The 27,351-nt window shown below is 40.8% G+C and overlaps 2 protein-coding genes across 6 annotated transcripts in view; one reads left to right on the top strand and one right to left on the bottom strand.

Moving 5' to 3' along the window:
* Positions 1–8,441: 8,441 nt before the first annotated feature.
* Positions 8,442–10,831, bottom strand: LOC139045974 (uncharacterized). Its single transcript, XM_070516720.1, has 5 exons — positions 10,827–10,831; positions 10,338–10,566; positions 9,260–9,983; positions 8,939–9,153; positions 8,442–8,677 (listed from the first exon to the last, which is right to left on the bottom strand). The coding sequence occupies exons 1-5, from the start codon at positions 10,829–10,831 to the stop codon at positions 8,651–8,653; spliced, it is 1,200 nt and encodes a 399-aa protein (XP_070372821.1). The 3' UTR covers positions 8,442–8,650.
* The window catches only part of ADGRB3 (adhesion G protein-coupled receptor B3), a 645,087-nt gene continuing 627,711 nt past the window's right edge, over positions 9,976–27,351 (top strand). For 4 of the 5 annotated variants that reach the window (XM_070514627.1, XM_070514626.1, XM_070514625.1 and 1 more), the window contains exons 1-2: positions 9,976–10,313; positions 12,963–13,734. In XM_070514627.1, the coding sequence (XP_070370728.1) occupies positions 12,978–13,734 (757 nt within the window). In that variant the 5' untranslated portion in view covers positions 9,976–10,313; positions 12,963–12,977. Of the gene's footprint in view, positions 10,314–11,693; positions 11,858–12,962; positions 13,735–27,351 lie in introns of all 5 variants that reach the window. The other variant, XM_014842250.3, reaches the window with a different exon arrangement.

The following is a 27,351-nucleotide window of genomic DNA, read 5'->3' as shown; positions in this document are numbered from 1 at the left end:
CTTCTAACTTGTTTCTTCACACCCATTCTTACCTCCCTCAAATCGCTCCTTGTACTGAAGGGAGAATGAAGTATTAAAAATGTAAATCTGAGGGAGTTACTTCCCTGTTTACAATCCTTCAATCAATATTGCTAGTATTAGCATAAAGACCAACCAATTTTTACTCTAATCTTTATCAACAACTTCATCAATTGCCACTGACCCTTTTGTTCTTTCCATTTCCTTCACCTGCACTTTCTTTTTCTAGAATGTGTCCTTCTCCCTCCTGCCTTGATATCTTTGCACACTCTGTTCCTCTTGCCTGGAAAGATTAGTAATCTCTCTCTCAATCCTTCAGATCTCTGGTCAAAGGTCACTTCTTCAAGTAAAAGTTCTCCACCGTGCCACACCAGATCATACACCGCCACCCCCACCACACACTCCACATCTCTCATAGCATCATATCTTTATCCCCTGAGACAGTTGACACATTTGCAATTTATAATTAAATAGTGGCTAGCTGTTCATTAGCTACCTCTACCAACAGAGGTAACATCACAAGGGCAGAGACGTTGCCTCTGTTTCCCAAACATCTTACAATATGTCTCACATGGACACGTGAACAGCTTAGACATGTCTTACATGGAACACGTGAACAGCTTATGTCATGTCATATGTGGAGCATGTGCTTAGTAATTATGTGTTAAATGCATCATCTCTTGGTTCATTTCAGAAAGTTGAAAGCCTTATTCTCCTCATATGGAAGACCTTGAGATATTCATCCTTGTGACCATAGAGTTTGGCTAAGTAGACGCTCAGTAGATGTTTATTCATTTGAACAGAACAACAGATTTATTGTATCTATACTGGAAAGTTAAAATATGGAGTATTTTTTTTTTAATTATGGCATCAAAGGACTGTGACAAACTGAGATAAAGTCAATTGAGAGTGGTCATAAAGGTGGAAAGTCTGGAGACCATGTCACATAAGAATGACTGAAGAGAATAATGAGCTTGGTCCAGGGAAGAGAGAACACCAGCTGAGTTGTGATACAAATATATGCTAGACAGCTATCAAAATAGATGTTACTCCAATAGGCATAACTGATACCAATATGTGGAACTTATCATGTTGCAAATTTCAACTGATTCATTCACTAAATATCTCCGAAGCACTTACTATGTCCCTTGAACTATGTTAGCCAAGAGTATATAATGATGGAGCTTACAGGCTAATGAAGAAAACAGATAAAGAACAAGTAAATAATTAAAAATTAGCAAGTACTGTAAAACAGGCAAATAAGTATCTTGAAAGAGAACCTAAGGACAGAGTTCACAGATTGGGTGGTTAAAAAAAGAAGTTTTCTCTGGAGAAAGGAGTTTCCAGATGAACCTGAGGGATGAGAAAAGAGCAGGCCGGTGGGCATCATTCCAACAGCAAAAGAAGGGCATTCATTCCTCATACAAGAAGGCTGTAAGGAAAGGAAATTTGGTGTCTTTGAGACATAGATAGAAGATCAATGTAGCTTAGCATCATAAGTAAGCACAAGGGTGGCTCAGGATGAAAGCAAACCAGGAGTCAGATGACCAAGGGTTTGGGTTTACTATATGTGCCATGATAAGTAACTAGGGTTACAAAAAAAACCTCAACTTTTCACATTTTTTTGCCTTGAGCATAGTTTATTGCAGGTATATTAACAAAGAGTATTAGACACCACATAGGAGGCTATTACAGTGAACTAGGCAGAAACTATTTGCTTCAGAAAAGAAGGATGGCAGTGAAAAGGGAAAGGATGAGTTATATTTGAGATATATTCTTTGGGTGTGTTATGGGTTGGAATGTGTTCCTCCCAAATTCCTGTGTTGAATCTCTAACCCCCAGTACCTCAGAATGTGACTCTATTTGGAAATAGGGTCTTTAAAGAGGTAATTAAGGTAAAATGAGGTCACTAGGGAGAGTCCTAATCTGACTGATGTCCGTATAAAAAAAGGAGATTAGGACATACAGAGAGACCCCAGAGGTACACAGGCATGGAGGGACCACCATGTGAAGAAACAGCGAGAAAGTGGCCATCTGCCAGACAAGAAGAGACCCCAGAGGAAATCAACACTTGGAACTTTGATCCTGGACTTGTAGCCTCCAGAATTGTGAGAAAATTAGTTTCTGTGGTTTAAGCCCCCAGTCTGATATTTTGTTATGACACCCCTAGCAGACTAACACAAAGTGGAAGAAACAGCACTTCCCAAGGGATTGGATGTGAGAGTGATAGAAAATGAGGCACAAACATGATTCCCATGTTTGCGAGTTGAATAACTGGGTGGATAGTGGTGCCATTTACTGAGATGGAAAGACTGAGGAGGAACATATCTCTTTGGAAAAATCAGGAGTTTTGCTTTGATTTTCCTTAAATCTGAGATGACTGTGAGACATCTTTAGGAGAGAAGTCAATTAGACAACTGATTATATAAAAATCTAGAGCTCAGAAGAATTTTCTGGCTAAAGAAATATATATGGTTGTGCCAGTGTATTTGCACATAACTACATATGTAGGTATGCATGTATATTTGTACATATGTATATGTACATTATTATAGTGATATTTGATATTAGGGAATGTATTAGATCACCAAGAAAGAGATGGTAGAAGTATGAGGGAGACTAACAATTATTTCTAAGGAAGTGGCATTTCAAGGTCACATAGAAGAAGAACCAGCACGAGAGACTGGGGAGTCAGCGAGGTCTAGGTAAGCAGGGCAAAACAGAAACCAAGATGGAAGTGGTGTTCAAAATGTGGAGCATAGCAAACAAAATGCTGCAGAAAGTTGGAGTAAAATGAGAGAACACATTTATCCATAAACTTGGCAACATGAAAATGTCTTTTTTTTTCTTTTTAAAGATTGGAACCTGAGCTGATATCTGCTGCCAGTCTTCTTTTTTTTATTCTCCCCAAATCCCCCCAGTACATAGTTGCACATAGTACTTGTGGGTCCTTCTTGTCATGCTATGTGAGACCCCACCTCAGCGTGGCTTGATGAGTGGTGCCATGTCCACGCCCAGGATCTGAACCAGCAAATCCCTGGACCGCCAAAGTGAAGCACGCAAACTTAACCACTCGGCCACAGAGCCAGCCCCAACATGGAAGGTTGGGCAGAATTTTTCAGTAGGATAACGAGAGTGGAAGCCAGACTGGGAGTGAATTGAGAAATGAGAGAGAAGTGTGGAAGTGAGGTGAATGTGATAGACTGCTTTTTAAAAAAGGTAGTTATGAAAGGGAACTGAGAAGTAGGGACTGTTGATCAAAAGTTGTTTTAGGATGGGCAGTACTGCTGTACAATGTCTGTATGCTGATAGAAAGGATCCAGGAGGGAAGTATCTATTACAATAGATAGCTGAAGGTTGTAAGTAAATTATTATGATAATGGGCATGAGATCCATAGGGTATGCATTAGTTATCTTGTGTTGCATAACAAATTATCTGCACCCTTAGCAATTGGAAATAGCAAACATTTGGTATCTTCTATTTTCTGTAGGTCAGGAATCCAGGAGCAGCTTAGCTGCGTGGTTCTGATTCAAGGCCTCTCACAGGGCTACTGCTAAGATGTTGGCCAGGCCATAGTCATCTTGAGACTTGACTGGGGAAACTTCCCCTTCTGAAGTCGCTCGCATGGCTATTGACAAGCCTCAGAAGATATATTTCTAATCAAACTCCCATGGGCCTCTCCACAGGGCTGTCTCACTGCATGGCAACCAGCTTGCCTCAAAGTAAGTGATGTAAGAGAGAGTGAAAGAACTCCCAAGAGGGAAGACATTGTCATTTTAAACCCTAAACTTGGAAGTGACATCCTATGACTGCTGCCATATTCTGTTCACTAGAAGTATGTTTCTAAATCTAGCCCACATGCAAGTAGAGATTATTACACAAAGGCACGATGACAGGAAGTAGGGATCATTGGGGGCCAAGTTAGAGGCAGCTTATCGTAGGGTACAAGGAGGAAAGAGAAAATGGGAGAAAGAAACTGATGAGATCAATGGGTTAGAGATCTGAATTTTATGGAAGACTTACCTCTGGGTGATTATTGAGCAGGCGAGTTTACAATAGTATAAAGTCATAATCAGAGAATTGGAACATTAAATTTGAAATACTGGACGTGGTATAGTCATCGGTTATGACCTCTTTAGTCAGATACCATAGGAAAATGTGGGAGAGTTGGTATGAAGGAAAATATAGAAGTGGAGCTGAGAAGCTATTGTGCCACATAAGCCATCTGCATGGATGTTGAAGGCATGGGAAGGAAGACAAAAAATTGAAAAGAGAGGAAAACTATGAGCCAGCAGCTAAAGTATTGCATGAATGCAAAGAAAACTCTTGGAAGTCAGTAGATGATAGCAAAGAGGAAGAGGTGAGGCTGGCAAAGGGAGATGGAGTAACCTCTAAGGAAAGAGGGGTATAAAAGTGAGGTGAGGAGTAAGGATTTGAAACCAGCAGTGGCAAGCAAGGACATTGATCCTATTTCCCCACAAACCCTAGTTAATCAGGGTATGGAAGAAGCATACATATAAGTGGCTTCCGCTTCACATGGTTGCAAGAGATGCCTAGTCTTCCTAAAAGAGCAGGTTTCAGTCAACAGAAGGTACAGAGAGAACATTCTGTAAACAGGTGTGTTGGTACAGAAGAGCAAGGACACCTGGAAGGTGAAGTGGGAGAATTTGGCAGGAAGAGGAAGAGTCAGGATGAGGGGTCAGGATTGGGAAGGAACAGGGCTGGAGAGGCACGAGAGCGCCGAAATAATGGATGATCAATAGACCACCACCTCTGGTGTTGATTAAGGTCAACAGCCGTGCTGGTCCTCACAGCTTTGTTTTTTGTTGTCTTTATTGGTAGGGTGGGAACTCAATCTAAGAAAAAAATTGATCGCAGTGAAGGAAGAATAAGGACATAAAGGGCTGGTCTCTTTTTTTGCTGAGGAAGATTCGCCCTGAGTTAACATCTGTGCCAATCTTCCTCTATTTTATATGTGGGACACTGCCATATCATGGTTGATGAGTGGCTTAGGTCTGCGCCAGGGGATCTGAACCCCTGAACCCGGGCCGCCAAAGCAGAACACGCCAAACTTAACCACTAGGCCATGGGACCAGCCCCCAAAGGGCTGTCCTTACATTAGCAGATGACAACAAGGACGGAAAGGCAAAGCTGGTAAATATATGGAGGCTCTAGAGAGACTAGAGGTATTTCCCATGTTTGAGTGGAAATCTTGTGGTTCTTCTTAGTCTAGGATTTTGTTGTATTTTTCTCTCATTGTTTCCATTTTTTGTGAGATATCTTCTTTTATTTAGAAGATATCAGGAAGAACCTTAGAAATTATTTAGCTAAGCCCTTTTCTGTGAGGAAATTGAAGTTCAGAGAGTTCACAGCTTCCTGTGCATAATCAGGCATATAATCAGTGTCAGGTTCAGGGGTAAAAATGAAGACTCTTGATTTTGAGTTCATTTGAAATTCTAGAGATTAAAGATAATGGCACAAATACAGTAACTTTCTACAAAAACGTAGACAAAATAATTGACAAGGGAAGAATTTCAGGGTGAATTCATACTTAACTGCAAATATATATTTTGAGCTTTTAAAGGCCACATTTTCCAAGATGCTTCTACCACACACAAATGTGACATTATGTGTTACCTGGCCGTGGCATTTCCTGAATCCCAAATGAAGCCTTGGGAATTGATGGCAAAAAACTTTCTACCAATTTAAGTTTTTTACGTGTGTCATTGTAGAGAGAAAAGATGATAAAAATGGAAACCTCATGCAAATGAGCGATTTGGACTAAAAGTAACCCTGGCTGTGTCTGACGTGGGGCAAGGTGGGATGAACTACCCCAGGATAACCGTCTCACCACATATCTCTGACTCTCTGCTTTCACTTTTCAGTACTTTTGTCACATACTTTCTATTCTGGGATGTCCAAGGAGAAAATAGCCCATCTGTTTTTACAAAGAGACTGAAGATAATCAGCTCAGTCCCTGAGAGACTTCACTATTTGATAATAATAAGGAAGAAGGGGAGGAGGAGGAAAAGGAGGAGGCGGAGTTGTTTCAGTTCATAGCAAATATGTTAATTTTAAGCATAAGGTAAGTACTCATAACAATTTAGTCATGCAATATTTTGATCGTTTCATTAACACAGAATATATTAAAGCATTAGTTGATTATAGTAAATAATAAGATAGTTAAGGTTCATCTCTCTGAAGTTATTACATTAATTCCCTTTAATTAGGAGATTAGTGGCTTCCAAAAGCCTCTTTTGGTGTATATTGGAGACATTAAGTATTGAAAAATTAGAGCATATTGAACAAGGAACAATCTACACACTTATTTGTGCTTCTTAAAGCTTTACTGAAGAAAAGTTATAAAGTTCAGAATGTGGTAATGCGAGAAAGACGATGAGAGGAAGGGACAAGGGGAGAGAAAACACTTCCTAAAACTGAGGAAACATACCCAAAACATATTATTAGAGTCTGAGAATTTGCAGGTGATACCGAATTTTAAGCAATGATCCTGGAGGATGGGGTTCTTTTCAAACGTAAAAGAGCTAAACTTAGCAAGAAAAAAAGGCAATCGAAGAAAAAGAGATAAATTACACTTAGAAATCTCATGTGTCTGAAGCCATCTTAATAAAATGTTTAAATAATAGGAGAGACAAATTTGAAAAACTTTTACTTTACATACCTGGGCCAATTTAAAATACAACGCAACTCTATATTTTGATGTGTTACTATGGGTTTCTCAATAGCGCTTTTGAAATTTGGCAAGGAATCTTAAATGAAAATTAGTTTATACAATTAATCTGACAGTTTTGAGGTGAGACTACTTTACTTTATTAAAGAGAAATATAAAGCAATGTAGTGAAACCATCCTCCCAGACAAATATATGTGTTATTAGTGACACACATATGTACCTATTATATATTTATATATATACGTACGTGTGCACATACAGGCACATGGACATATAAAGTGTCTTCGCGTAAAATATGTGTGTATAGATGTCTGTCCACCAGCAGACATATACACAGACACACACATGCACTTGGGAAAGAGGCCAATGCAGGCCGACAATTATAACTTGAAGTGGTGATTTTGAAATGTACTAAAGCATAAAAACAGACCCATCTCAGCAGGGAGGGAAGGACACAGAGAGCCTCTGATGTAAGTGTGTCACCTGCTGCCCTCTCTCTGTCGTTGGGCCCACATGTCAGCAGTGTCTTCCCGTGGAACACAGTGCAGACGTGAAATAGGGTGCTTCTCCCTCACTTCGCCTGTGGACTGTGCTGTTGTCAGAGTCCACAGACCAGCTTCTCCATATACGGTTCTTTTGTGATTCTTGATTATGACCCCCTGAGGAAACAAGACCAGCCTGGGGTTCTTGGAGACCGTGTCTCGCTTGGCATATTTATCATCCACAAATCATCTGCTATAAATATACCCCGGCAGGAGCATCATCGGACCGGCTCAGCAGCCTGCAATTTATGAAGGTTATGGGAACCAGTGTGAAGGGTGAACTGCTATACGAAGGGTGGCTTCCCCTGACCCAGCCCTGCCTTCTCCTTGAATATAAATGACCCTGGGAGTTTGTGCTCCTCTCCATTTAGAATTAAGGCTTTTTAAATTGTCCCTTTTGGCCATTATTGTTATGTCACCGTGTCATGACTAAGATTTCCTGAGAAACATCAGAGTGACAGTGTTCAAGCATAATGTGAGAAACCACTAGATGCAAAATAGAAGATCAACCTCACAATGATTCCTCTCCTTTTTACGTACTAATCATGCAAAACGTTCTCCTTTTCTCTATTTTGTTCCACATCTGTCATTAAGCTCTTTAGTTTTGCTCATGGCAAAATAACAGACCTCACCAAAATGTCTTACAAATATCATAATTACAATCTCTATGGAAGTTGAAATAAATGAAATGTGCTTCTCCTTTGTATTGCTGAGTATTGTTTGTTTTTAAAAGAAAATGTATTTGCTTGAGACACAATGTTTTGAATTATGCCCTGGTCATAAAACGTTATTTTACTTTCACAGTCCCTTAAATGACTAAAAAATACTGTAATGAACCACAAATGACAGAAAACCAAAACGCCACCCAGGCTGCTCTTAGCAGTGAATTTTCCTGGAACGTGGTGAAAGCCCGCTGGATGGGGAATGATTAACTGTTTCCCTTACAGGGTGTTATTCTGAGCACTTGTCCTAGAAGAGAAAGCCTTGAAGAGGGTCACCCTATTAATTATGTATTAAGCAGCAAAGGGCCAACTTTAATATTTCAAACTACTCCGGTGAATAAAAGATCATCGGCACCTTCCTGTTTTCACTAGAATCCTCTTTAAAAATGTTCTTGGCTATCCAATCGCCCCACGGGAAAGGAACAACGAGAGAAGAAAACCAGCAGTAAAAGCAGGGAGAGAAAAATGATGGAAAATTGTTTATTCAACTTCAACTGCCACTCAAGCAACTTACCCTTAGGAGGACTCCAGCACTTTACACGAATTACCCAGTACGGTCTCCTCCCCCCACCCCACCGCACAAGATTTCAGCACTTGTTTTGCAAACCGCCAACTGCGTTTACAAGCAGAGACATAATCAGTAGGCGAATGACCTTTTGCAGCATGTATGTGAAGCTAGTTCATCAAATACTTGTCAGCCAACTGTCTAGGAGGCAAAAAAAAAAAAAAAAAACACACATAAAGGTGGGGAGTGGTGGAAATTTATCCCTTTTTTCCTGCTAAATCGAGAATCTGGTAGTTTCTCCTCCCTCTCCTTTCCCCCGTTTCTTCCCACTCCCGTCCCCAAACCTGTTACTAGGGAAACTTGAAAAAGAATCAGATACATTAGGAACACAAAACAAAAGTTTAGACCCCACAACCATGATCCCATTGCCATGCAGAAAGCAATGCAAGATGCCCAACCTCGGTCGCCGCACCGCGGTGCTGACAAAGCCTGTATCTAGCCAGAACAAATAAGATGTTAATTGCAGCCTCGCTGAGAAAAACTAGGATTGTTCCGCCCGGAGACACGCCGCAGCTCGGGAGCCGAGGTGGTGCCCCCCGCGCTCGCCGTTGACCATCAATGCCTCCGAATCCCGCTGCTGAAATGACAGCTCGTCGGCTGCGACAGGTCCGCGCTAAAAGAAAGAAAGACCGTCAAGTCCTGTATTCACTTCCCACCCCGCCGAGCCGCCCTCCCGTCCTGCGCAGCCCCCAGGCCTCGCCTCCCAGAGTTTCTCTTACAGTCGCTCGCCGCCAGCCCCAGCGGTGGGAACTGAGGATGCACAAGCCTCCCAGACGCAGAAAATCGCGCTTTCGGGACGTGCTGGGTTTTGAGAAGCCGTGACGGGCAGGCGCACCGCGGCCAGGGCTGGAGCTCCGCCTGGCCCCCTCCCGCCAGCCGCCCCCTCGCCCGCGCACTCGCACCCGCCCGCGCCCTCGGGAGGGGCCCGAGCTCCGGGAGGGCGCAGCGGCCGCGGGGCGCGCGGGCAGCCTCGGGCCTGCCGCCGGCGCGGGGCGCGCGGGGCTCGGGGGCGCGCGGGGCTCGGGGGCGCGCGGGGCTGCGAGCACGCGGGTGGCCGGCGCGCCCGGGGAGAGCGAGCGCCGCGCGCCCCGCGCACGCCCGAGACAGAGCTTTACTATCTCGCTCCCTCTCGCGCCTCCCTCCTCGCTGGGCATTCAAACAGCTTTCCAACATCAGCAGCCGAGGATTTTTCCCTCTCCTTAGCCGCCGTCCGTCCATCAGTACCCGCGGGGGGAGGAGGCGGAGGGAGGAGAGCGGAGAGAGGAGACAGCCTAAGCCGAGCCTGGCGATCCGACCGCGGTCCTCCTGCACTAAACCCGCCGCCCCGACCCGGCTGCCGGAGCCGCCGCCGCCGCCGCCACTCAGTTCGCGTCTCAGCGATTTCTTTGCTTCTTGGCTCCTCGGTTTGTTGGGGGGTAGATTTGGCAAAACACATCCTCGCTCCTAAGCCACTTGCATTTTTTCGTTTTCTTAGAGTCTCTCCTCGGGGGTCCCCCCCCCCCCGTTGGAGCTTCGATTCAGTTGGATACGGCGTCAGGCTCGGGGGTCCTGGAGGCTTTTTTTCTCCCACCCCTCTCCTCTTTGATTTCCCCGCATCTTTTCTTTTCTTATGTGTGCATTTAAAAAAAATAAATCCTGATTTTTGAAGCTGAGCCGGGGAAAATGGGCAACGGTGATTGGGACCGAAGGGGAGTCTCTCCGTCGCTGTTGCTGGGACGCGTGCCTGTGCTGGTGTCTTAGAGCAAGAGCCTCCCAGAGCTTTCGGAGTGGAAGGTAAGGAAGGGGGTCCAGGGTCACCTTCCCTCTACCAGGGGTCGCCACCGAGGAGCTTGGGGCTAGGCGTTTGCGGAGGGAGGACAAGAAGGCAGGGCTGCTGCTGGCAGGTGGAGGGGCCGCGAGCAAACCCGCCTGTCTGCATTCACTTAAACGCCGCAGCTGAAAAGTTAGAGAAGTCTGGCTTTCAGGAGAGGCGCTGGGTCGGAAGGAACAGGCAGGGAGACGTAGAAAATCGGACGGTTGTGCGTGACTGGGGTAATTTGGGGGGGGGGGGCGGAATTTTAGGTTAGAAGGAAGTTAAGATAAGGGGAGGCAGTGGGTCTTCCATTGGGGAAAAAATTCAGTGGAGTGATGGCGCCGTCTAGGTTCGACTAAACTAAAGTGTCACGCAGAAAATCAGTTTGAGAATAGCTAAACTAAACGCCGGTTTGCTTCTCAGTGGGAGACACATAAAGAAAGAAATAAAAACATCCTTCAGACCTCAGTAGCCAGCCTTTAGACACCCCTCACCCCATTCTTTCTTCCTTAAAGAGGGAAATAAAATTGTGTGAACTGGCCTTGAAGTGGGGGGCTGTGGGGCGGGCAGAGTTCAATGATTCATTTTTGATTATTTAGGGTAAAACAAGACTCCGTAAACCAAAGCTTAATGGTGAGAATAAAGAGCATTCTGTTGAGGGGGCTCCCTTGAGCAGGCCTGAAAGTGAGATCAGAGCTGTTTCCTCGCTCTTTCTGAGCCTGGATGAGCACAGCAATGCAGACAAGCACTGTCGAATAAATGGAAGCAAAAGTACCGAATTTCATTAGGAAAAGAAATACGACCTCTTTTTGAGTTACCGATTATAAAACGAAGCCCCCTTTCATGGATGGAATTCCTAATTTAGACACTTATTGTCACATTGGCTCTCAACGCCTACACTCTATCCTGAAGAACACTGCGCAGACCTGCATTGCCTGCAAAGTGCTACAGCGAAAAAAAAGGGGAAATTATTTCCAGAATTTCCTACAACTTCCCCTATTTGTTAACCTTTAGATGCTCGTTGGCTTTATTTTCTCAGGAAGGAAGTGCATTATTCATTGAGCTGTGTGCTTGAAACAGACAACACTGTTTTGGTAGTCCCAACAGTTCTCGTTATTTTAAACTGCTGCTTTATAGAAATTTAGAGTTGGGGCTGCTTTTGCCTATAGCAAGACATAGAATGTGGATTATGATCTGGAGAATGCAGACCTGTCTTCAGTCCCTGGATCCCGTGTGCATGCGTTGGTGTGTGTTATGCAATGGGAAGGAAGTGGTTTTATCCTTTGGTTCAGAGAAGACCCAGGCAAAGACATGAAAACTCTTAACTATCTATGTGTCTGTATGTCTGTCTCTGTTTACAGAACAGTGGAAGAGACTGCAGCCTAAAGACTTTTAAAATTAACTTGGCATCACTTTTCTCAGCTCAAAGGCTAAACAAAAAAGCAGTGTCATTTATTCTAAGAAATAACTTTAAAGGTTAAAGCTGAAAAAAATTCAAGTTATTTTTGGATAACAACTTACAGAGGTAAATATAACCAAGGCTTACTTTCTTATGCAAGGCCAGGTTAGAAAAAAGAAAGAAGAGGAGCTGTGGAGCTGTTGTTGGAAAGGGAGCAGTTCCGTAACTGAAATCTGCTAGGAAAGAAAACGCTAGTATCTTTTATCTGCCATGTGTAAATCTTAAATTACAGTAGGTAACTCTAGATAAAATACCCATAATTTAAAAAAAAAAAAACAAAACATTTAAAAGAGTGAAGCCAGCTCAATTACTGTGGTTCCGGGATTTTTCACTGACATCGCCTTTGGATACAGATCCTAATACAGTGATCCACTTTACGTATCCCAAGAGGGCATGTCACATTGAAATGACGGCCCTAAATCCTGCTTCTCAATGGCGATGTCCAACAACGTCTTCCCTATGTCTCTACCCCTCCATGCCCTTTCTCAGATGATGGTTTTAAAATTCCATTCAGCCACATGAATGAATGCTGGTGATGGTATTTTTGCATGGAATTCCCCATCAGTTCCCACAGCAGCCCCTGCAAAGACAAGTAGGGGTATTTGGGAGATGCTATTTCATCTGCAACAAATTTTCATTTGTGCTTTTAAAATTGTGGCTATCGTTTATCGTAATTATTTTTCACATTTAAGAGAAAAGAAATAATGTGACAGCTGTTCCCAGATTATCAGATTAGATTTTGTGTGCTGATGTTTACTGCAGGCAGAGGACTGAGGGAGACAGAAGGTTGTACAGGTTGCTTAAAAATATTTCAAAAATTAACATTTAGGCTATGGGATTTTAGAAAACATATTTTTCCTCTTCTTTCAATATAATCATAATAAACTTGGAGGAAATCTGATAGATAAATTAGAGCATTCCTATTAATAATCTGTTAAATATTTTTAAATCGAATGTAGAGAACTGGCCATTGTGAATGACCACGTGAGGGCGCTGTTCACACAGCAACAGATAATTTTCCGGCGTTATAAAATAGAAATTATCTGCCCTTCTTTTAAAAAGGGTTTTTTACTGAAATCTTGAAAACAGCTGGCTGTCATATTGGAAGGAGTTTCTTTTTCAATGTGCGTAGACTCCTACTTGCATTTTACTTTCATTGCCATTTTTACAGGCCAAATGACATAGGATGAAGGCTGTTCGTAACCTGCTGATTTATATATTTTCCACCTATCTCCTGGTTATGTTTGGATTTAATGCTGCCCAAGACTTCTGGTGTTCAACTTTGGTGAAGGGAGTCATTTATGGATCGTATTCTGTAAGTGAAATGTTTCCCAAAAACTTCACAAACTGCACTTGGACGCTGGAAAATCCAGATCCAACCAAATATAGCATTTACCTGAAATTTTCCAAAAAGGACCTTAGCTGCTCTAACTTTTCCCTCTTGGCTTATCAGTTTGATCATTTTTCCCATGAAAAGATAAAGGATCTTTTAAGAAAGAATCATTCTATAATGCAACTCTGCAATTCCAAGAATGCTTTCGTTTTTCTACAATATGATAAAAATTTTATTCAGATACGTCGGGTATTTCCAACCGATTTCCCAGGATTACAGAAAAAAGGGGAAGAAGATCAGAAATCTTTTTTTGAGTTTTTGGTATTGAACAAGGTGAGCCCAAGCCAGTTTGGTTGCCATGTATTATGCACTTGGTTGGAGAGCTGCTTAAAATCAGAAAATGGGAGAACAGAATCCTGTGGGATCATGTATACAAAATGCACCTGCCCTCAGCATTTGGGAGAGTGGGGGATCGACGAGCAGTCGCTGGTTTTGTTAAATAACGTGGTGTTACCCCTGAATGAGCAGACCGAGGGCTGCCTGACCCAGGAGCTGCAAACCACCCAGGTCTGCAATCTTACCAGGGAGGCCAAGCGACCGCCCAAAGAAGGTGAGTGCCCAGCAGAGAGGGGATGAAGGGCACGGGGGGCGGGGGATGGAGTTAAACGGGGCTCCAGCAGCACAGGGCCTAATCGTTGCTCCTTTACTCTGTCATCCTTGGATTCATTTGATTTGTGATCTTCAGTGGTAAAGGTCTCTTAATCTAGTTTTAGGATTTCAAGATTTTAGAGATGGGGCAGGGAGGATGGGCTAGCTCTCAGCAGCATGCCCAGGAAGTGCGGGTGGACTATTCAGGAGAAAAGAGATGCCGAAACGTGGAGTGAGTTTGAGTGGAGGTTGATGAGCAAGGAGAAGGAGGCCTTTATTAGGCTGCAGCCCCGGGGGAGACCCACTCATACACTGTCACACATGACACCCGTGAAATGCATTTGTAGACTTCTGCCTTCGGCCCCAGCACAGCAAAAAGTCCCCATTCACTTCCTCTCTCCTTTCCCCTCTCTGACCCACGCTCTCATGCACGACCCCCTCTCCAGGTTTGAACTTGGGGCGCCAAGACTAAAAGGTGAAGCATATTCAATAGCAAGACTGTTTGGACCCAAAGACTTTCTGACACGTGAACACAAGGGCGCCCCCTCTTCCGCAGGCCGGGGATTGTGTTTAAGATGCTCTGCACAGTTGAGCCCACGGGCTCGCTCTTTGGTGGGTCAAGAACCCCACCGGGGGCGCACACTCTGGGGTCTCCTGGCCGTGAGGTCACGCAGGGGCAGCGAAGGAGGGCCGAGTTAAAACAGAGGCTGACTTCCCTCTTGCGTGATTTTTGCTCTTATCTTCTTGGTCCCCTGTTGATATACACCAGGAGAAAGGGAGCATGTCAGAGATGAGCTGGATGGAAAAAACAGTGCAACGGAAATGCGGAGGAAAAAGAGAAAGTAGGGGAGTGATTTATAGCTTCCACCCTGTCGCGGGTCGGGGAGCTCCCAGAGGATCTGAGCTTGTGGATTACGTTTAATAATACAAGAAAGCTACATATTTTGAGAAAATGACTTTCCTGTTTGGAAGGTTACTGGATGTGTTCCATTCGTTTGAGGACATGGCTGATACATACTCGTTCTTGCTCCCCAACCCTGCAACCAGAGAGTCTGTTGATTTTTTATGCAGGAAATGTTTTCTGATCGCCACAAAGATCCCTGTTTGTGGAAAGGGACAGACAAGCTCCAGTCCCTCTTTCTTCCCCCTCCCCCAACAGAAGTTGTCTTTGTGGCCAATATAAAATTGACACGTTGTTGGAGAATTTTCTTTAAGGGTAGCCAAGGCTTTGTAAGGAGGGGAGGGAAAGAGAGAGAGACGGGCCTGACTAGCTAAATGCGAATTCTCTGCCGAAGGCAGTTTGGGGGATGGGAATTATGCAGAGCGATGGTTGGAGCGGAAAAGATTTGTTAGGAATAAATGCAGGCTGATGGCAATGAGAGGGGCGAAACCCTTTCAGGTTTCCACAGGTCAGTGTTTTGCTAACAGCTGTGACTGAAGAAAACAAAGTGGTTTTAAATTACAGGAGTTCTTTTCTCTAGTAAAAATCCCAGAGAAGCACTTGCAACTGCGGGGATGGTATTTAACACCATTTAAAACTAATTAGAGTCCCTGAGAAGAAGAAGCTGCAGCACACGCTGAAAATGTGATGGTACAGGCTGGCTAATAAGACAATTAACGCCAGAAACTAGTTTTGGTTTGCTTGTTTTACTGTTGTTTTAATGAAATTTGGAAAATTTGTTTGTTCAGAGGTTAGAATTTTATCATCAAATTGACTGCTGATGACAGTGGAAAGTGAATCCAGCTTGCAACCCTTTTGTGTGAATGGTAGCAAGTGACAAAAAGTTGTTGTGTGCACATTAAGCATGATTTTTAAAGATTTTGCTGGTCATGATCATGAGATGTGGCTCAGGACCATTCTGAGATTTATAGAATTTGGAATAGATAGCCATTTGTTTTGTGAATGACTAAGAATAAGAGCGATTTTAGACATTAGATGTATAAATCATGTGGGAGAATGTATATTTCTTTTGGCTAATTAGCTGGCAAAATGAGAAAGGAATACCACCATAGACAAATAAATAATGATATTCAAATTGTTAGCATGGGAATAGAGCTGAACCAAGAAAAGTTTATATAACAAGGGAAGGGTATATGTTGTATCAGTAAAATTGCAGAGCCTGTATTCTCTGTATTTGAGATTTGTGCTCTTTAATTGTTTGGGTATTCTGAGTCAGAAAGGCAGGGATAAGTAATTCCTGATGACATAATTGTAGCTGATGCATTTGTAAGTAATTCTTATAAAATATATACAGCACTCCTTACCTCATCCAAAGAAGGCCTTTTAGGCTACACTGCATTGTAGGAAAGGCATGTGAAAATCTGCAGACTCTTAACTTACTCAAATTTATGGAAAGCATATTAAATCTTAAATATTTGGTATAAATAATATATAAAATCTTATGAAAGAATTATTTAATACCATTTCAAATAAACTATCACATAATGATATTCACAGGGCTCGAGGTCAATAGTTACATATAATTGTGCTACTCATGTCTAATTTTATTCTAAAATATCTTCACTTTATATGGTAACATGTAATCCCAGCTTCTAAAATGAGATTTTAAAAATTCCACTTATACTTTGTATTACTTTATGATTTTGATTTTTTATGGAAAATTAGTCAAACTCTCCTGTAAGTCATTAAGGGAATAAATACAAGATTATTCTGCACAGTATTTGACTCCCATTTTATTCACCATAGTGAGTACTGACCCAAAAAAGTAGAAATATTTTCCACGTTTGTTACATCATAGAAGTGGCACAAATTTGACAAAAGAGTCTTTACACTCAGTAGATGCAATTCCAGATTGTTTTGTGTGATGCTAATGGTGATGGCAAAGGTATACCAAATGCTGAGTATTTTCAATGCGTCCATTGGAATCACAGAATCATATTTAGTTATTATTTGAGAAAACTATAGGCTCCCAGGAATGGGATGTCAATTTTGAGGTAGGATTTCTACTGAAATGTTTCTTAATAATACTTTCAGGGACTGAAGATTTCATAGCTAGAAAATGCCAAGAAGAAAACTATCACTGTTTGTAGTGACAACACCAACAATTGCACGTGATCTTGAATACACGATAAAAGTAAATTATTGGACTGAGGCTTCACTGCAGGGTTAAAGTTTTGTACATTCAAGTATCTTCCTATTTAAGATCATACTTGACAGTGGCATGTAATTGTAGAAACCCATTCCCTGATTTTTATGTGACATTTTGAAAATTATGAAAAATTTTGAAAAAATTTCAAAATAATTTTTGAAAAATTTGATAAAAAAGTAAATCGACCAAGTGAAGCATTTTAAAAATAATAATGTCTTATTTCAGGCAGCTATTTAAAAAGAAATTGTGTGCATATTGTGTATATAACTTTTATTTTAAAAGAAAACTGGAATAACGTTGCTGTTTACCTCATTTTCAGATATAAGTCTGAAGAGAGGCTGGCATTTATTCCTGAGGTCTTTATTATATTTTATAGGACTCTTTTACCAAAGGTAATTGTGGGCTATATGGCTAAAATATGAAAGGTGAGATTAGATCTTATTTCTTACTCCTTTGTTTAAAATAAATAATTAAAGCAGTTAGGGCAGAAGAATTCCACCCCAGGGTCTCTAAGTCACATAATCAGCCTTAATGGAACCTTTGTTTTCTACTTACATCAATGGCGCTACTTATGTGCAGGGAGGTTGGGAATCCCTGTATAGATTCCAGGAAATCTGAATACACACATTCATTTGTCTTTTCATTCTGCTTCTTCTAATCCTTGATATTCTACCACCCAAGGGAAGTGTAAAATCTAGCTCGAGTTGGTGTGTGTTTGCATCTTTACGCACATATTCGTTGTCTAGAACAATTTGTGTCTCTCTCAGTGTTCTCATTTCTTCCTACCTTTGCTCGTTTTGCTCTCGTCATTGTCTGAGCCACCTTCCACCTTGCTCTCTACCCTCCATTGATCTTACTTCCTTTGTAAATGACTGCCATGAGCCCACACCCTTTATCAAGATGTAGAAAGATAGACTGAGTCTGTTGTTCCTTGAATCAGAGCCTGACAGTTGCCCTGCCCCTTGGCTGGATCCCATAGGCCTTTGCATGTACTGTACTTCTCTTCTAGCGTTTATCATAATGCAGTGTATCGTCCATTTATATTTCTATCTCCCTCCACTAGACTTGGGAATTCTTCAAGTATAATGACTGGGTCTTTGAATTGTCTAGAACAGTCTTAACAGAGCTTCAGTAAATATTGGTTGAAGTGAATGTTAAATGAATAAAACAAAAAAAGATCTCCAGAGGAAAGATAGCAATAAATTGGTACTATCAAAAGAATAAAAATACATCATTTTGGGAAAGCGGCCACCTTTTACTTTCTCTTTTTTTAGGGCAAGATGGCTACCATTTATATAATTTCCAATTCCATTAATGTATTATTTATACCAGCTCCTGATCTCAAGGTATTATTTAATAACGTTTTTAAAAGAACAAGAAGAATGCAGTCATTGAGCAATATTCTTACTTTCATATATATTTATTTTAAGAGAGTAATGATAAATATAACTTTCTATACCTGGTTGTATACAAAAAAAGTGATAAGAGAATTTGCCAGTTCTGTGTGTTTGTCTTCATTGGTCTCTGCTTTTCTCTCTTCTGACTGTAACATTGCTTCTACGGTAAGGACCCTTCCCAAATCCTCTCTTCCACAGTTTGAGGAGAAATATATGCAAACCTTTTCCAAGAAAGAGCAAAAGAATATTTTCATGTCAAGTTCAGTGCTTCTGTGTCCTCTCCTGGTCATGATCTATAAATACTGTGATAGTAGAATATTACTAAAATTGTAGGCCTGGTCAAGTAAAATGCTGTAATTTTTAGTTTTGTCATTTTAGAGTTTTGTCAAACAGTTTAGGGAGTAGCTCATATACATAGTAGGTAATGAAACACAACTCCATTACTTGGCAACAGATTATTTGTAGACTATAAATAGTAACATGAAAATTTGTGTGCCCAATGCATGCATGTCATACTTGCACACGTGTGCCAAGATGCATATTTCGGTGGGTTTTTATGATAGCTACTGATAAATATACTGCAGGTTAGTCTTCTTCCAAAACTGAGATGGGAATTTTACTTAGAATCCAGCTTCATGCATGACTTTATTTACTTCATTTCGTAATAGAAGCAATTTTATTATTAAACTGAATACTTTTGTAAAGTATAATATTCTTTAGAATCAGTGTGCTATATATTACCTATAAAAGTCATCTTAGCCTTGGATCTGAAATCAATGTTCATTCAAAAATTAACTTTTCTTGCTTTTTCAAAGTAGCATGCTCTGGGTTTTAAGGTCCTGAACCAGAGAGAGCTGAGTTTGAATCTGCTCTTCCTCATGCCTGTGTTATTCTGTGTTACTGCTTTCCCCTTCTCAGATTAGGTTAGTAATACTTGTTTCTCAGGGCACAGGAGGACAGGAAATGACGTCATGTATTTAAAAAAACTCTAATGAAATTAATGGCTTGGAATACTTTAGTTCCTGTCAGCCCTGTGGAAATTTGTTCCCAATTCAATTAACTAATAAAAATCGGAGAGGTATTCAATTTTTCTAAGTGTGTCACTTCATTGAAATGAATGAAAAGGGATGTTTTGGTGTAAGATGTACTTGGGTCCCTACAGTGACTCAGCTGACCAGTAGCATCTTTGACAAGTGACTGAGCTGGGCTGAGCTCGACTCGTCAACCTGCCGTAGCAGAGCGTTCTGTTAAATGAGGTTGCACACGTGAAACACTTGTCTATTGCTCTAGCTATGGTAGGTCCTCAATTTCGTTGTTGAAACCTCTTTTTTATTCTTATCTTTTGGCTATAACTGATAGAGAATTGGTAATAAATAATGAAGTAGCTTGTCCTTTAATATTTGAACTTATTTAGGAGTATAGGGCATTTGACAAAGGATCATTAAGCCTCTGGAATGTATGTCTGTTTTGTATGAGTTGAAGGAAAGGTGGCATTGCCGTAACGTGGAGGCGTGACTAATTCAACAAATAGATGGAGCTCGTGGTGGGTGAGTCATCCTGGGCCTGGGATGCTGTCCTCTGGATATCATTGCTGAGAGCCTGCAAAGCCATTTAAATTAAACAGTTTCCGAGTATTTTATTCTTTGCCACATTGTGCAAAATTGAGTTCATGTTTTGAGATCTGTTTTGAAAAGGAATTATCTTGAAATATATGTCCATTATAGCCAGATGGGAAAAAGTAGGACTTCTTGGAATTTTTTCCACCGAATTGTTATCAGTTATTACAGACCAGTGAGCCCCAAGATTCCCCCAAAATCTTACATATTCAGATACTGAAAAGAAAACAAAAAATTTTGTTAGTACTCATTTGAAGATTCTGATATTTTCTTAAAGCAAAATTAGAAAATGCCATCCAAGAGACTCCATAAAATGCTAAATGCTGTGTTCAATTATCTTTCAACTGTCATTCAGGAATTTTGCTCACTTGCAGAGAATGACCTGTCTACATATCTGTTAAAGGTTAATAATTCCTGTATTTCAGGTTTGCACAGAAAGTGCAATAAGTAACAAATTTATAGTAAATACATCAGTAGGCATCTGTTTATCTCAAAATTAATTGAGTGAATAAAAGTCATTTCTGAAATCTGATGTGGTTGCTGATATATATTTTTCCCATAACCAACCCCCAACACATAGTCATTATGCTTGAAACAGGTTATAAGATAGGAATGTAAAATGGCTACTGTTTGAATGTAAATGTATGAATGCAAATGGCTACCATGTTAAGTGAAATAATCTACCCTCTAACATAATCCTGGATATTATATTCTCAAATTATTTCTTCTAGATAACGAGTTTCATTGGGGACAGAGAATTGTTTGGGAAAATAGAACAAATATGTGCATGGAAAAGACATTAGAACACTGATGGAACCAGATTACAACATTTAGAATGCAACTTAAATACGCTCAGACATAATACAAAGCATTAAAACAATTATGGACTCAACCAGAGAAAGCTACCTTGGTAAAATCACTTTTTAGCAATAAATATGTTAAGGTGATAGCAGTGTCAAAGAAAGATTTGCTCTCCTGGGTAATTCATACTGGGTAAGTAGTATACATTATTCATTTCATGACAGTTTTACTGGTGTTCCTCCTTTTTAAGGTAATTTTAAAAATTTGATAAAAAATTAATTTCTGCACTTGCAAATCTAAATAGTAGTAATTTGTTCTCCAGTAAACACATTTTTAAAGAGAAACATCATCTACATATCACTGCTAAGACAATAAAGAAGTAAAACGGTTTATAAATTGAAGGAATGTGGTAAAGTCTAACTTTGAGCAGGTGCTCTCCCGTTTGCAAAGCCCTATCACAGATACTGATTTATTTGGGCAATAGCTGTGTGAGGCCTGTGCTGTTGGCTCCATTGACTTGTGCTGAGTATACAGAACAGCCTAAGTACTGTGGTCTCCCTTTCTCTAAAAATTTTAATACAAATTGGTTCAAATGAAAAACTAGAGAATTTCAGAGCTATGGTCTTCTCACTCCCTCTGTTTCTAGAGCGTTTGAATCCGAGTCACCAATTCTCAGTCATAAAGGACTTTGGGCGTTAACCAGACCAGATCTTCCTGATTAATGGAATCCCAATCTGCAAACATATGATGGAACATCATTTCAACTGAACATAACTGTTCTTGGAGTTTACATTCAACACCATCTCTATAATGTAAAAGAGACACCCTCATTTAGGACTGTTTCATAGATTTAAGCAGTAAAAAGAAATTACTTGGCGTCTAGCCAGGACAATAATCAGAGTATATTTTGCTGTGCTACTGAATGCAGACCAGTCTCTGCAAGTTAAAGCTTTCATTCATTAGATTTTTGTTCTATTTGGTGTATATTATTTAAGCAAATGTGATGTAGGTCTCAAAAAACTATTGACCTTCAGTCTAAGCTCATTAAATTGAAAGAACAATGTGTTTCAAGCTTAGAGTCTGTCTCGATTTACTAAGTCGATTTAGCAAGATCCTTCTTGGGTTTTCATCTCATTATCATTTTCTAGAGAAATATGCGTTTTGGAGAAATAACGTCATCTTACATTTGTTAGTTCTTCTGTGGTACACAGAGGAATGTTTTTGAGGGTGGGTGACGAGCTGAGATCAGGGCCCTCTGCCTCTATGGAAAGTCACAGCTTCTGTCGGGTGGGCTCACCTCTGAGTCTGGCAACCACTCTCTCCTCTTCCCTAGGCTTGTGGGTAGTAATGGCTCCCACTGTTTCTAACCCCGGGCACTGTACCATCTCTCCTTGGTTTCTTCAAGCACTATCCATGCTTGACTCTCTTAAGTTGCCTTAGTTGGGGGCACCATCTGTTTCTTACTGGGACCCTGACTAATAGAGGGGTGTATAATTTTGGTGGTGAGGTCATTTCTGACTACTTATGACATTGGTCTGAAACCGCTGGTGTTTTAAATTTCAATACTTCCTTTTAATGTGCAAAAGGTCTTCTGTACTAATTAGTACTTCCACAGATTGGCATAGAGAGCAGCCCAAGTAAACAGAGAAAGAAAGAATAATAATTTAATGAACTGAGTTAATGAAAATTAAAATCACTTGGCCATTTTATTTTTAGCTCAGTTGAAATGATATTTTTTACATTTAATGCTCACTCAGTATCGGTTTGTGTTCATCTTAATAACTCGATTGAGTGTAGACCCTCCAGGTGTTTTTTCAGCAAGGCTGTTGGTTTTTTGATTGTTTGGCTTGTTTTTAAGTTACGTAATACGTATACATTCATATACATCATATACACATTTCTTTCAGTGTTCATGTGACCCCAGAATATTTGAATGGGCTTGGACAGTCAGAGAAGTTTCTGAATTGATAATTAAAAACAAATAACTTTAAGCCTCCCATATGAAACATAAAAATTCCTGACAGATTAAGATTTAGTTCTAAATTGGTATCATTATAAAATTGGAAATATAAAATGAAAGCAGGGTCTCAGTTGCTAATCCAAGTTTCATTTTGCCTGTTAATTTCAGTCTCTCTCAAAGCAAAATGAAGACAAAACACACACAAAGCATCATTTTCCTTCTTTGTTTCGTTTCACAAAAGGAATTGAGGCAAAGTTTGCCCAAGTTTGCCCTTAGAGTTTCATAAAGAAAATTATTTTTTACTTTTTCTCTGTGTTTATCTATTTGTTGCCTTTCACATCAAGGAAGGATCCTGAGAGGAACAGGTGAAATAACTTGCAAAACCGCCCCCCCCCCAAACAAAAAAACTACCATCTTTTTCTGAACTTCTCTTGAAAGAGAACTTTATGATTTTTTGAATAGGTAATACATAACAAATATTATACTGGGTGCTTTGGGAAATATTTCTTGTTTGCTACTCATAGTAATTGTAATGTGGAAAAGAGGGCACCTTGGGAAGACAAAAATCTGTTTACTTTATATAATCTTTCCACATAAATCTGGCAGGCTTTCAGAGCCCTGCTTCTGCACAGTAGACTGAGAAATTTCAGTTTATTTTGGCTTCCCAGGGAGGTCAGCTTCCTTTACAGATGTGTCAGCCTGTGGTCAGCTCTCTTTGGCTGGCCTTGGTTTTTGTAGCTTGAAGGGCAAACAGTATGTATTTTTTAAGTGGTGCCTGAGAAATTAACCAAGTACAGTGGTGGTGGGTTTTTTTCTTTTTTAATGCTCTTTACTTTCAAATATGGTGAAGTAAATAGCTGTGGAGCACACTGTTGAACACCTTAGCCTGTAATATATTAAAATCTGCCCTTCCCTGCAATTTTCTCATGACTATACTGTGGTGTGCAGCTGCTGATAAACAGCACATGTGCGTTGGAGGCATAATAAATGTTACCTGTGCTTGCCTCTGGCCTCTGCATTCCCGAGACCACAGAAACCACAGACAGGGCAGGAGGGGAGTTTGGAAGCAGGATAGAAATTGATCCACTAAGTAGTAAGAACTGATGAAGGCGGAAGAAACACACACATGTAGCATGTAAATTAATACAACTTTTTTTTCTTAGCAGTGGAGCATTTTTTCTAAATAAAAGCCAATATATAACACAGATTTTAAAAAATAGAGCTGCTTGGGTGGAAGTGGCCAGGAGGCCGGGAGCCGTGCATGGTCAGCCTCTCCTCTCCTCCCACGTTGGCTCCAGAGGCAGCTCTGCTCGAAAAACCGCGGCGGAACTATAAATCTTAGAAGCTTCCGTGTGGAGCCACATGTGAGAAATTAATGTTAGAAACCTCCTTCCTTAGAGAAACTAATATTTCCAGTGTTATGATCACCAACAACGTGTAAGAACTGCTGTTGTGTTTTTGGTGCATTTTGCTTAGAAGAAAAATCATCATTTGTGTGGGCTCCTCTGGCCCACGGATCTGTGCTTCCTTTTCTCCGTGCCCTGCTCCTCCCCACCCCACACGGTAGGCACGGTGCCTCGCGCAAGCCCTCAGCCTGCTCTCGTGCCTCTCAGGCAGCTTCGATGCCTTCTTGGCAGCATCCCATGAGCATTCTCTGTCACCTTTCTGCCATGTCATCCAGTCAGGTGGGCATCTGCTGTCTCCTGCCAGGCTTTAGCATCTCTGCCATTGGCTTGAGGACTTCAGTATAATGAAATCATGCTGTGTTTAGACCAGAGGTGAGACCCTCACCCCTTCTCCTTTCTCTGTCACACTTGTCTGATAAGAAACCTGCTCATGACCAATCTCTAGTGCCTGTTACGTAAACGCGTCCATCAGTCTCCCTGGAGTCAGTTCCGTGGCTCCTTGTGGGGCCTCAGGATGAGCGTGACAATTCTCCATCTTTCTCTCTAGTTTTCTGAATCCTAAACCTCTTCCACTCTAGGTTCCCAACCCTTCTGTACATTTGCTATTCCAGTCATATTTCTTGCTCACACACTAGGTTACCTAGGTAAATAAAAATGTTATTTTAGAATTTCTTTGGATCAATTAAAGTTAAATTGACAAATATTCAGAAGCCCTAATTTTAAGTCTTTATAAATGTAATTTATTTGAGTGTTATTTGTTCTCTCTTCCTTATTGTTTTGTTAATCGCCAAATAGTTCAGTTGCAAACTGTCAAACTACTTGGAATAAACTAGTTACTAGGGCACTGAAAATTATTTTGAGGCGTTTGATTGTTCACATGTAATGGAAATCCAGAACTGAAGAGAGCTTATTAAAACAACGACAAAAAGCTTGTTAACGTTGACGTTCCATAGATAGGAGTGGATAATTGAGGTGTCGTTAATGTTCCTCATCAAATAGTTCCAGCCTTCTACCATTCTGAGCACACGTAGGAATTGTGTTCCTGGACCACTTGTGGTTGGATGGGGTCATATGAATGGCTCTGGCCAATGAGTTGGGAGCAAAAGTGACATTTGTCGCTTCTGAGCTGGATCATTTCATTGCTGGAGTGAGACCAGGAAGGTCTCTACCTCTGGTGCTAAGACCTGTACCGAGAGAGAAAGGGCTCCTCTGTCAGCCTGAGTCCTTAAATGACTGAAATGAGGGGAGACCCCTGCCCCATGCCCTTGCCCATCTGTAATGGTTGTGATGCACGAGCAAGGAACTTTTTCTGTTTTAAGACCGTGGGAATTTGGGGTTTGTCTTTGTTACTGCAGCCTAGCCTGCAGTCTAAGTGATGCGGAGTCTAGGGGTTGGTGCTGATCGATAGTGCTAAAGGTGATCAGGTGCACGGGGATGTGACACAGCCGTGATGCTGCTATGGCTGTGTCCGTCTATGAGATTCTGGGGGGAGGAACTCACCCACATATTCTACAATGTATTCTGGAGTAGCTGTATTTGAATTTATTGCCAGCAAAACTCTGGAACTCATTTTAGGTATTGTTTATCAATATGTTATTGTTTTAGCCTAATTAAAATTAATACTAAAATAACTATGATAACTGTATGTTTATATTACAAGAAACCATTCTTTCAACACTTATTTAAAAAATTAATGAGTTTTTCTATATTTGCAAACTTACCTAGAACAGAGACTATTGTGGTCTTTTGCCGAGTCATGCTTGTCACAGAACTAAGTAGAAAACATTCATGTTGGCTGGTAATTTTTGCTAAAAGATAAAAACTTGTCCTACTCCCTTCCTCTTTGTCCTCCCTTCCTTTCTCTGTTTTCTTCCTTCCCTTCCTCCCTCCCTTCCTCCTTTGTTCTCTTCTTCCTTTTTTTCAGATACTTAGGCTGTGATTTACAGATGTTGATCTAGATTCCATATTGCAGTAATGTCTACAGACTCTGTTATCAATATACGTGTAGGTGTTTGTGGTAAACAGATATTTCTGTGGTTCTTCATGGGGAGCTTGTAATTACTTAGGAAGCACTGCTTCATTAATCTTAACAATTTTCCTGCGAGGTTAATTATGTAGCAATAATTAACGTCCCCTTTGAGTAGGTGGGCTTTTGTCACTTTGAGAAGCATTCTTGCCTCCCACGAGAGGCTGGAGGGCAGGTCGGCTGCTGTGAGCTGTACTCTGTGGGATCCTTAGCGGGCGTGATGAGCTCTTCGCCAGGTTAGCGGTGCACCGGCAAGTTCTGCTCTGCTGGCCCTGCCTTCCAGTGTTTCCCCAGCTTTCTTGTTCTCAAGAAGTTTGGATTATGCTATGCTCGTTAATTATAAGAGACACGCTCCAGGACTCAAAGAGGCATATACAGGCCATTGAGCAACTGAGAAATTAAAACAAGAGCAACAACAAATACTTTCTGGGTTTTGTTTCCATCTTATATTGTGTTCTGAAGAAAATCCAGACGTGGAGCAAATTGTCAGTTCCCTTCCCATGTGTTTATATCCTACAGGGCCACACACGTACGCATACTCGCTTATCCATGAATTTGTGGTATTGGATGCCCAGAGCTATTATAAGCATAGATGATTTGAAAAGATAAACATATTCCAGTAGTTTGAGAGTATATTTCCTGTTAAACGGCATTCACTAACTAAATATTTACTAAACAAATCTAACTAGAGTGACTTATGAGAAGATCATAGGAATGACAAAGAATAAACATACCTTTTGCAATGGAAGCTTTAAACTTTAAGTAGATTTATTTGAAATTTCAGGTGGAGTCTTTTTAATAAATACATTCAGAACAGTATTCTGTGGATCTTCTTGGATACCTGAAATTAAAGTTTTACTTAGAATTAAAGAGTAAATCATTTGCCAAGCAGGTTTCTAAAAGTTGAAAAGAAATTTCAAAAGTGAACAATTTACTTTTACATTTCTGCAAAATGCACATAGATCATGTTATAACAAATGAACACTCTCTTAAATTGTCTTTAATCATTGATTATTTTCTTCCTTTGGAACTTTGCTACGTGCTAGATCCCACGCATCCCACAGCCATAAATTCAGCTTCGGATTTTAGATATTTCCTGAGAGAACGTAGTTTTAATGTGAAACAAAAATTGCTGCAGGAGCCAACGTTTCCTAGTAACGAAGAGTCAGACTCTGGGTTCAAATCTCGTTTTCTCCACTTCTGAGAATGTTCCGCACCTCTCTAAACCTCACTTCTTTCTCCTGAAGAGGTGATTATCTTAGT

Source organism: Equus asinus, chromosome 8 (genome assembly GCF_041296235.1).
Source record: "Equus asinus isolate D_3611 breed Donkey chromosome 8, EquAss-T2T_v2, whole genome shotgun sequence".
NCBI lineage: Eukaryota > Metazoa > Chordata > Mammalia > Perissodactyla > Equidae > Equus > Equus asinus.
The sequence above is the reverse complement of the archived record's forward strand: the minus strand, read 5'-3'. Positions and strand labels throughout refer to the sequence as shown.